The following is a 12,120-nucleotide window of genomic DNA, read 5'->3' on the forward strand; positions in this document are numbered from 1 at the left end:
TCATTTAGATTTGTGCTTCTTTATTATGCTGGATAAGTATTTTAGGTGTTATTATAATTATTATTTGTGAAGTTGGATCTAAGGCATATCTTAAAATGACAAATCAAATTAGGAAGTCTTTTTTCCAACTAATAAACTTAAGATATTTGTATTCACTAATCTATGTGGGATTATTTTTTTGGCACTCCCCCTTATATACAAGCTTGTTCTAATACTTTGTGAAGTTGGATTGAAGGCTAATGCTAAAATGATTAACCAGGTTAGGAAGTCTTTTTTCTAACTAATAAAACTAATATCCTTGTATTCAATAGTTCATTGAAGATTATTTTTTTTAACATTATTAATGTTATAGTTGCCAATATTTGTTTTAGGTTTTATCATCATTATTATTAATGTTATTACTGCTAACCTTTTTTGTTAGTTTTGAGTAATATAATGGAAAGAGTGATAGGATAGCAAACAACATTCAGGACACCTGTAGTCATATGACTATCATAGCTTTTCAAATTGCAAACTCTTGAAGGAAATCAAGAGTAGGCTTATCTTGACTGAATCACTCTGCTTTCCTCATAAAATTTCCAAATCACCTGTTTCAACTTTGAACTGATAAAGGTTAAACATTCAGTGGCTCACAGGAAGTGAATTACATCAAGCTGCTTTGTTGTTTGGGAAGTAACTAATAGAGTTGTAGTATGGCCTGAAAACTAAAATGATTCACCACAGTTGAGGACAAGAAACATTCCATACAGTCAGCTTAGAGACAGTCCTTCCAAATAGGTAGAGATGTACACCCATCATATCGGTAATCAGTTAATTCATCTTTGAATATCAGGAACCTGATACCATGGTTGCACTGTCCTAAACCTGAAATTTTCTATTTTTACCACTAAATTTTTGGTGTTGATGAGCTGAGCATGATTCAGTAAAGCACTAAATTGTTTAATGAGATACACTTCAAATTACGATTTTCCAGTCTATCCAGCCAACAGGATCTTGATTTGTATTTGCAGTAATCGCTAGAAAAATCCAATCAAAAGATGTGAAGGCAAGATATTTTATCCAATCGTTTCAATCTCTTAATGTGAATCTACTATTAGCATTATAAAATTCCACAGGATAAAGAAGAATTTACTTGATAATATTCTAGGTATAGCATAAAGATGTATAAACCGGTAAGTGTTTTCATGTGTACTTCAACGCTCACATACTGAGTTGTCTTTTGGAGAGGCTTCTAGAGCTGATTGCTTCCAACTAGTAGACTGTCATATGTAGTTGGCATCTCACCTTCTCCGGTGATGCCTGATGAAGTTGGTTGTTATGCAGCACTAGCATAAGCATAAGCTCCAGCCAAGGCCAAGCCTGTTGAAACTAAGAGAACAGCTTTGCATTGTCTTCCAGACACCAAGACTGCAGCTGCTGCTAACACAAAGGAAGCTTGAAAAACTTGCATGACCTTTCTACAACCTTTGCAATGGACGACATGCCAGAAGTACCGGTTAATTGGATTTGGGGCACGTATAGTTCCTACACCTCCCTTGGCGGGTAAGGAAGCAGAAAACCCAGCTACCAGGCCAACAGGTGCATATTCCACCACTGCAGGCTCTTTAGGTAATGATATGCTGTTGTGTCCAAAATAATGAGGCACCAGTATCTGCTCTGTTTATACATTTCCGGTACTCAGCCACCCAAGTATCAAAAGATTTCAAGTTCAGGTACAGCTCCTTGGTGGGCACTTTCTCTCTCACTAGTGCTGCATTCTGTGATGAAAGGAACCCCATGTCCTGCTCAAAAACCTTACCAGCATTCTGATGGAAGTACCATTTAGGAAGCACTTGCACTAGAGGGGATCTAACAATAGCTCCAAATCTCACAATGAGTTGGTCGGCAAAGGAAGAGTGCAGAGAAGTATTGCTTCACCCCATTCTTCTCAATGAATTCACAGTTGTTTTGAAGCACACATGGTGCATCAAACTTTAAGAAGTTGAGCAATTCAGACTCTTGAGCTTTACCCCAGTAGCCTGCAAAACCCTTCAGTGTACGATGTGTTACTTTGAAGGCCAACAGTTGGGCATCTTTCCTCGTTTTCCAGTCAGTTCTGTCATGTGAAATAGGGACATGCAGGATCCAAGAGGTCCTCGAGTAAGGAGTGGTCATATGGGAGTTCATGGATGCTAGATACATCATGGAATCCCAGTCTGCTGTAGTGTTCAAACCAGGGAAGTTTCAGGTCATTTGGCTTCTTGTTTGACGTCCATACCCAGATGACTCCTTGAGAGTTCGGAGTCTCTTACTTCATGCCTTAGCACAAGCTACACGAGGTATTTTGGCTCCTGCTGGAAGCTGTAGTCACAGAGACAAAATAAACTCAGCATCCATGCCACTAACAGAACAGTATATTTCAATAACATGATAATTTATACCATTTAAAACTCATTCAAGCAAAATTATTCAACAGTTCACAGAGAATGGGTACTTCCCCCTCTTTTCAATCCAGTACTGACCCGAGGACATTATATTAGAAGAATGTAAACTCCGGATTAGCATCTCTATCTTGCTGCCAATCACAGAACCCAGAAAAGGAGGTATTATGTTGAACCAGATAGTTTGTTACTTTTACTGATGATGGGTTTCCTAATCTGAGAATATTTGAATACGATTATTAGAAAAACACAAAAGGTCTCATTTTCCAAAGTTGATATCTATCCAATTATCATTATGTCAGAAGCATAAGAAACAATGTATTTCAAATAGATGATCATCAGTCCTTTCATTGATGAGTTATCCATTTTCTTAAGGTTATTGTTGTTTTTCATGTCATTGGTGAAGTTATTTGGTGGAAGTGGACAAAAACTATAGTTCTAAACTGGTTAGAATCAGAATGTGCAAGAACATTGCAGTTACCTAGTTCAGTTACTCTCAGCTAATTGTTTACCCATTCAGTTAATGGGTGTTCCTTACTCAACTACCCAATTATCCACCAGCAAATGACTATAAACATCAAGTTCAAGGTTGAAGGCTATGCTGTAAAATCATAAAAAGAAAATTATGAAAAGCATACAAAATGTGACCAGGGAGGATTGAAAATAGAAATAAGTGACATTTTAAGTTATCCATAAACAAAGAAAGATTGATTTCTTACAATTACATAGGGAGGATTGAAAATTGAAATAAGAAGTTGACATTTAAGTTATCCTCTTTCGTGGGAGATCGAAGAGTTACCTATGAGGGCACCTAACTTCGTAGCAACGAAGGACGCCATCTCCGTCCCTGTATAACACCAGCTGCTTATCAAACACAGAGAGACCCAGCGGCGCATCTTCGGGCACTTGTTCAGTCAACTACAAAGGATACCACTCTTGCCTCCGGTCATAATTCCCCAAAAAAAATTTCCACTATGCCCACAGCCAACAAACGTTCTCATCTTCTTTCTCTATGCTTTCTGTCGCAGCCATGTCTGCAGCTGCAGAGCATTCTTGGTTTCCGTCCTTGCGTTAAGGAGACCCTCTTCTTTCTCTTTGAGGGGATATTCGGACGTTTTCTTCAGCTGCGGAGCATTTGACAACGAGTTCTTTTCTGGGTCGTCATCCTTGTACGCAAGAGAGATATCTAGAGAGCACTGATATGGAATTTTCAGGAGAGATATTAGATGGGTTTGCAATAGAGGGATTAGAGAGGAAGGCTTGAGAGAGCGCCATGGATCCTTCGCGCTGAATTAAGAATGGTATATGTGATCATAAACACCGGAAAAACTTGTGAGGCAGTAAGGGTTTGTTTGTTAAGAATTGTTTGTTTTCTCTGTCATTTTAACTGCATATTGTTGACTGGAAATGCCGCATAAAAGGCACAGTAAGGTTGTATTTATCGATCGTACTTTTCTCCAAGTTCACTTCCAGACTTGAGATAGTCTATAGCAAGTTTGGAAGCTTCGTTTTTATTTAATTCAACTTAGGATTGGATGCTGTTTATGATAAAGTTAGTATATGATTCTAATATTTTTTAGATTATGTAATGTTTTTAATAATTTTATTATGTATTAGAATGAAATTGTTCTTAGGCTTTTTAGATTATTTTTTATTTATTTTTCAATTATTATTATTCTGTTTTGGTAATGCTGAATTAAATATTTTCTTCCCTATATATACTGTTTATACTCCTAAAACTGATTTTTAAACAAAAATTAATAGACGAGTAAGACTGCTCGATTACATCTGCAGGCAGAGATGGGTCTTCTTCTTCTCGAAGACTAAAATTCCTGAACATGGCTACATTTAAGAGGTAATGTTGTCGACTCCGCTTCAGTTTCTTTCGACTGAAGCAGCAGTAAGGGTCGCCTCAGTGGCAGAGATATGGTACAGATGCAAGCATGTCATGGTAATGCCGGTTTCTATTCATCAAAGAACTTGCTCGAAAGCGGAGATTTTGCAGACTGGTCATAAGGGAGAAGCACAGCGATCATCTTTGAGCGAAACATGATTGATAAGAAGAGCTTTAGGGAACACAAGAATGGGCAATCATGATTTAATTCGTTTTTCAAATCGTACACATGAGAGTCTCCAATCCATTTCGTGTGCTCAGCGAGTGAAACTGGGTTCGGGGGTTCGGATCTGCTGGTCCCCGTCTCCGCCCCTTTCTCCCCGGGGGGGAGGAGGAGGAAGGGGAGCTCTGAGCTCTCCCTTCTTCCCCTTTTTCTATCTACAGTGGGGGCTTTTCATATGAGAGCTATCCATCCACGATAAATAAATGATCGGTTTCTTTCGCTTCCATACTTCCATGTTTAAATGCTCCAACGCGTTTCCATTTCTATCCATTTACTCCTATTTACTCCGCCACCAGCTCATCCTCTCCAGTCGCCCATGGTTACATTAAATGCAATCTCTGATAAGACCGCTGAAACAATTTATTGCAGATCGACAGTAGGGTTAGAAGAACATGCACATAAAAAGAAAGCCCCCGCCGGTTAGGAGCTGAAAGCCTGAAACAGATCGATCAACTTAGTTCCAACCATCCCGATCTGCAAACTGCTCCCTATGATCCTTTCTCTTTTGCTCTTTCTTCTTTCTGTATCCTCCCTTTTTTCTTCTTCTCCTGCTGACCTCTCCTTCGAATTTTACTCGCTCGCTTGTCCGGAAGTAGAAAGACTCGTGAAAGATGCAATCAGAACGCAGGCTGACTTGGATCCGTCAGTGCCCGGAAAATTGCTGCGATTAGTCTTCCATGACTGCATGGTAGAGGTAACGAGTAACGACTAAACCCGAGTGATGGAGATCAGAGAAGAGAACAGACATTGCCAGACCAAAATATTTTTTTTTTACTATTCGGTGAATGTCACCAGGGTTGCGATGGATCGGTACTTCTGGAAGGAGATGAGAGTGAGCGAAGCGACCCGGCGAGTGCGTCTCTTGGAGGATTTTCGGAGGTGGAAGGAATCAAGCGGCTGCTTGAAGTCTTCTGCCCCGGAACTGTTTCTTGTGCGGATATTCTTGCTTTGACTGCTAGAGACGCCGTCGAAATGGTAAGGCTCTCTACCGAGACATTCCGTGTTCTTGTTGCATGTACTCTGCTTTTCCTGCAAAAGTACTGATACGATTCATTTCTGCAGGCAGGAGGGCCTTCGGTAAAGATCCCCTTAGGAAGGCGGGATGGACGGGTTTCTGCGGTTTCAAAGGTAAGAATTAACATGGTCGATACGAGTTTCACTCTTGACCAGATGGCACAGATCTTCTTCTCCAAGGGGTTATCAGTCGATGACCTAGTGACACTCTCAGGTAACAGAAACCTGAAATATAATTCTCAGTCAAGTAGCTCCACAGTGGTTCATACTTACCAGATGCCATTACAGGCGCGCACACAATCGGAGTAGCACATTGCAGCGCGTTTAGTGATCGATTCAAAGAAGACTCACAAGGCAAGCTAACCCCCATCGACCCATCACTCGACGAATCCTACGCAGCAGAACTAACAAGCGAATGCCCAGCCGGCGCGAACTCATCTACAATCGTCAGCAACGACCCCGAGACATCCCTCGTCTTTGACAACCAGTACTACCGCAATCTCTTAGTGGGGAAAGGGCTTTTTCAGTCAGATTCAGAGCTGTTCAATGACGGAAGAACGAAAGAGAAAGTGAAGCTGTTTTCCGACAGTCAGGAGAGCTTCTTGCAGAGCTGGGGGGAGTCTTTCGTGAAGCTTACGGCCGTGGGGGTGAAAACTGGTAATGAAGGCGAGATACGCAAGTTTTGTGGAAGAGTAAACGGGTGACGGAAGCTTTTGCAGTTTATGATTTCCTGTTAATAGATCAGATTCCTGTTTCTTGATAACTTTGTCAGTTTGGATCACTGATGTGAATTGATTATTTGATTTTCATAAAATTGAGCTTGTTTGTTTACTGTTTTCTAAAGAAATAATGAACAATTACTCCCATATCTTTTGTTAGGCAAAAAAGGGCAAAACCTCCCCTTCTTAAAAAAAAAGTCATTGACTTTTACTTATAAGGGAGGGATAACCAGTTTCTCGACATGGTATTAGAGCCAAGTTCGGCATGTCCCGCCTTCGAATACTGCTGTGGTTCCGGTCCACCTCTTTTGATTAGGTTGACTTTTCGCACTTAAACGATTAGTCTTTTAGATTGTATTAGCCAGACTCTAGACATGCTTTTAGTAAACACAATGGAAACGAGGGGAAGGACAGCTTTTGTTCATTTTTTTAATAATGTATTTAATTAATAACTTTAATTATTATTGGGTTCCATAGTATTATTCTCCCGATCATCTTTTTAGATTTAAATTATGATGGTCACTAGAATTACATCATTTTATTGGCCATACTTGGAATAAAAGCATTTAAAAACGTGAATACTCACTTTTTATCTTCATTTTTTTAACAAATGACTTTTTTTTATATAAGAACAATAAAAACTAATTTTTTTATCTAATCTCTTAAATTGTTAAACAAAGTAAATATGGATGGAAGTATACATCGAATCGACATCTCTTCTTATTATCCCGCCCATTCCGGTTTCTTCTCGTATCAACTTGTATCTCCAATCATGTTAGTATACCCGAAGGGAAAGTAAAAGTGAATTCAAATTCACTCCTCACTTACAAGGGAAAGTGAAAATGAACGAACTATAATTCATTTTCACTTGCTCCAATATAAGGGGGGGTTAGTCAACAAAATGAAAATTTGATCTTCATCTTTATCTTCATCTTCATCTTCATCTTATGTATCTACATGATCTTCATCTTTGAAATGGGTGTTAGTCAAGACAACTTCATCTTCGAAATCTTTGAAATAGGGTGTTAGTCAAGACAACTTCATCTTCATCTTCATCTTATAGAAATTTAAAATTATTGATTTTAATAATTATAAAAATGAACTAATTAAACCAAAGTGTCTGAGTTAACAATATTTTAATTACCACTATTAAATCACTAATACAATAGAGTGAATAAAAAAATTCTGATTAATGAATAAAAAATATTATATTAATAACATAAGATCGATTTGTATTGTATTAATTAATAATATATTTTGACATAATTAATGATGATATATTAATCAAATGCATATTTTAATTATATTTTATTTACCAGAGACTTAAATATGAAGTTTAATATAGTAATAAAATAAAATAAAATAATAAATAAATACATATACAACTTTTAAAATAACCTAAAAAAAATTATTCAAATAACGAGTTCGTGCCTTTAATATTACAATCAACGAGTTACAAGTTTAGTACATATAAATTACGCATGTTCAAAAGTAATAAGAGTAAACCATCATTTATCGTTCCACATGGATGTCGATATGGCATCTCGAAATTGTGCGGCTCTTGTGGATTCTAATGCACTCTGCCTCCGAATGCTTGTTACTTGGCTACCCACATCCTCAAGATCATCGCAATCATCACTGTCTGTATCATCCATTGCACCTAATTGGACCGCATCACCTCCTCCACCGAGCTCGCCACCCGAATCATCATCTTCATCTTCAAATATATCATCATAATCTTCTGCACGTATATAATTGTGCAATATGCAACAAGCATGTACAATTTTCACCTGGATCTTAAAAGAAAATGGAGGAGTGCCTTTTAATATTTGAAATCGAGCTTTTAAAGCACCAAAAGTTCGCTCAATAATATTCCGTAAAGATGAATGTCTTCGATTGAATAATTCTTTTTCATTTCTAGGAATATTATCTCCAAATTCTTGCAGATGATATCGGGTTCCTCGATATGGAGCCAAAAATCCCGGAAGATTTGCATAACCAGCATCAACTAGATAATATTTTCCTATAATAAAAATTATATACCACATAAAATAATTGAAGATAAAATAGATAAAAAAGTACTGCATAAAAATATATTACTTACCTTCATGTACAAAGATTTTATCTTGACGAGTCAATGCATCCTTCAATACACGGAAATTGGCTGCTGACCCCTCCCATCCAGCAAGTACATAAGTGAATTGCATATCAAATGAACATGCAGCCATCACATTTTGTGAGAGATAACCTTTTCTATTCCAAAACCTTGGTTGATCTTCAAGTGGAATATTGGCTTTGATATGAGTTCCATCAATAGCTCCAATACAATCCTAATTATACATTTTTAATTAATATTTACTAACTTTGTATATTAATGTAAAATTATTTAGTTATAGGAAGTGATGTTACCTTGAAGTAGGGATAAAACATTGAATTTGTTAAAATCTTCGAGTGTGTGCGTTCCGAAGGCCGTTTGACGTAATCAGAGTGAAGTTTGAGGATTGCTTCCAACACCTTGTTGAAATACTTACTTATCGTCCAGTTTGATCTATCAAACATCTCTGCTGTGACACTATACACTTGTCCTTGACCAACAGTTAGGAGGAAATATGCAAGTTGTTCTTCAACTGAGATGGTCTTTGTGGCTGATAAAAACCCTTTACTAGAAAGTATATCTGCGAATTTGTAAAATACCAGTTGGTTCATCCTGTACACTTTACGAAATTTAACTGGAGATTTGTCTAGTGCCTTATGCAAATACAATGGACCATTCATCCCACAAGAACGTGGTACACGTCTGTTGCAATGGTACATATAGTATCTTTCCATGGCGATCATCAAAGTTGTGAATGCAACCATAATTGCAACCTTTTCATCGTCTGTCATAGTATCCATGGAAATCCACAAATTCAATCGCCTAAAATTCATAAACACGAGTAAACATCAATCTTCAATCATAACCTATTTGCAATCACACCTATAAACAACCATATTCATCCACATTCCCACATCCTATATTCAATCACATCCTACATTCATCCACATTCACACATCCTACATTCAATCACATCCTACATTCATCCCCATTCCCACATCCTACATTCAATCACATCCTACATTCATCGACATTCTCACATCCTACATTCATCCACATCCCACATCCTACATTCATCCCCATTCCCACATCCTATATTCAATCACATCCTACATTCATCGACATTCCTACATCCTACATTCATCCACATCCTACATTCAATCACATCCTACATTCATCCCCATTCCCACATCCTACTTTCAATCACATCCTACATTCATCCACATTCACACATCCTACATTCATCCACATTCCACATCCTACATTCAATCACATCCTACATTCATCCACATCCTACATTCAATCACATCTACATCCTACATTCAATCACATTCCACATCCATACTCAAAACACCATATTTATCTATGCAATATATAAACACAACAACATTTCAAATTTAAATACAAACCATACTAATAAGTTTTGCAACGTCATAATTCAAATATCATGTCTACTACATAATAATATTCCAAAAAAATAGTGTATTTATAACGCATTACGATTAGTTTTCAAAACAAAATTTAAGCCACTCAACCCGCTCTTCCACTGTCATTTCCATAAACATGACCTTCTTAGTTGGTGTATCCAACCATGAAGGAGCGCGATACTTCAATTCTGTAGGCAAGTCCGGGATTTCCCTGAGGGCGTTGACGCAACGTCTTACAATATCGTCTTTCATCATGAAATTCTGAAATGTCTGAGCAATTCGATCTATTGCATCAAAAATTCTGCTACTAGTGTCTTTATCGGGCATTTCGGTTCTCTTTCTACGACGACTTGAAGATGACCGTTTACTTCTTTCAGATTGATTACCTAGAGACTCATCCATGCTTAATAATGGTGAAGGAGTATCCCTAACTATATCAACATCTGCTGGCTCATCCATCGAGACATGTTCCGATTCACGGATCACCTCATCGCCCTGATCTACAAAGGTTGCAGCTCCTGACCCTACCGCTATTGTGTTTCCCACCACCACAGCTAATTTATCGTACAGGGGGCAGCCTTCACGTCTGTACTTCTCAGCATCTTTATGCTCCTACAAGAATAAAACTTCATTTAGACTTCTTGGAATAGAGTTATACTAACGTGAAAAACATAAAAAATATTTTATAGTACATCATATAGTCGAGCCATACAGATATACTGACCTTTATGTAATCAAGCCATATAGAATTACATGCAGTAACTCGTTGTGTGGTTGCATCCCAACCAAACCCACTAGTGTTGATACAGCTCGTTACCGTTTGGTATGTTTTCTTCCATGCTCTTGTTCGATTCTTCACCTGCTCAACAGTTTTTTTCATGACTGTGTCTTCATTGAACTTATTTACACAGTCCATGTATACCTCATGCTTCCACACCCCGTTACGCAACTTGTTCCCTAGATTGACCTGCTCGACTAAGAGATCGAGCATTTTGCTATCATCATCGAATGTCCAAATATCATATGTTCGACCACTTGCTTGTCTTCTTGCAGCCATGTATACTCTAAATCCGATACGGTCCTCACGGAAAAAACTTTATCAGATAACCTTTACTCGTCACGGAAACACAAACCATAAAAAAAAATACCATGTGGTGGATATGTATAATACCCGAATCTCCTCACCACATGGCAAAAATATTTTATAGCACTTCAAAAATTCTCAACAGCATTCTCACACATTTCAAAATTAATTAAATTATTTTCACTAATGCATGTGCACTAAATAATGAAAACACACACACACATCAAATCCAAATTCACCGAAGACCCCTGGTAGAGCCCCATATAACTTCGCAGTAACTTTGAACTGTACTTCGTCAGTGATGGGGGTCGGGTTTCGTTGGCTAATGGACGCCCGTGTAGGCGACTCAACCTTGTTTGAATTGGACTAAAAACCCCTAAACACTAATTCCAGAACTTAATACCTTAAAAACCCAAAACCCTAAACCCCAAACACCCCCCACCCCCCCCAAAAAAAAACCTAAAAAACCCTAGAGCTTAAAAACACAAAACCCCCAAAACCTTAAAAACCATAAACCCCCCTAAACCTTAAAAATTCTAATCCCTAAAATACCATAAACCCCTAGCCTAAACCCTACCCGAAACACAAACCATAAAAAAAAAAACTAAACCATCAAACCCTAAACCCTATTACCTACTAAACTCTAAACCCTAAACACTAATTTCAGGACTTAATACATTAAAAGCCCTAAACCCTACACCCTAATTCCAAACCCTAAACCCAAAAAACCTTATAGCTTAAAAACCCTAAACCCCTAATCCCTAAAATACCCTTAACCATAAACCCTAATTATGCACTAAACCCTAAACCCTAATTTAGACTATAAACCGTAACCCTAAATCCCAAAATAATGCACAAATAACCCCCAATTACGCACTGGAAAATAAATTTAAATCAAATAAAACACTAATTTAATGAAAAAAATTCGGGTTTAAGCATACCTTCTGAAATTTGGGGAAATCCGAAGCCGAAGGGTGAAATCGAAGGGGAAATCCGAAGCCGAAGGGTGAAGCCGAAGGGTGAAATCGAAGGGGGAAATCCGAAGCCGAAGGGTGAAATCGATGCCTAATCGATGCCTAATCGAGACTAGCCAGAGAGATAAGGGAGTGGGAGGCCGAAAGGGAGAAGAGAGGGAGAAGACAGAGAAGAAAGGGAGGTCGGGAGGGAATAGAGAGAGAGAAGCGAGAGAGAGCTTGTCCGAGAGAAGAGAGAGAGTCACAGAGACGAGAGAGGGGGTGCGACAG

The 12,120-nt window shown here is 38.2% G+C and overlaps 1 protein-coding gene and 1 pseudogene across 1 annotated transcript; one reads left to right on the forward strand and one right to left on the reverse strand.

Moving 5' to 3' along the window:
• Positions 1-1,120: 1,120 nt before the first annotated feature.
• Positions 1,121-3,452, reverse strand: LOC137950208 (protein TIC 55, chloroplastic-like; annotated as a pseudogene).
• A 1,478-nt stretch (positions 3,453-4,930) lies between these two features.
• LOC137949977 (peroxidase 18-like) lies at positions 4,931-6,404 on the forward strand. Its single transcript, XM_068796275.1, has 4 exons — positions 4,931-5,231; positions 5,333-5,512; positions 5,600-5,765; positions 5,840-6,404. The coding sequence occupies exons 1-4, from the start codon at positions 5,028-5,030 to the stop codon at positions 6,253-6,255; spliced, it is 966 nt and encodes a 321-aa protein (XP_068652376.1). The 5' UTR covers positions 4,931-5,027; the 3' UTR covers positions 6,256-6,404.
• Positions 6,405-12,120: the final 5,716 nt, after the last annotated feature.

Source organism: Aristolochia californica, unplaced genomic scaffold (genome assembly GCF_029961685.1).
Source record: "Aristolochia californica isolate CCGP_79_NKW_82.1479 unplaced genomic scaffold, dmAriCali1.0.hap1 SCAF_14, whole genome shotgun sequence".
NCBI classification, from domain to species: domain Eukaryota; kingdom Viridiplantae; phylum Streptophyta; class Magnoliopsida; order Piperales; family Aristolochiaceae; genus Aristolochia; species Aristolochia californica.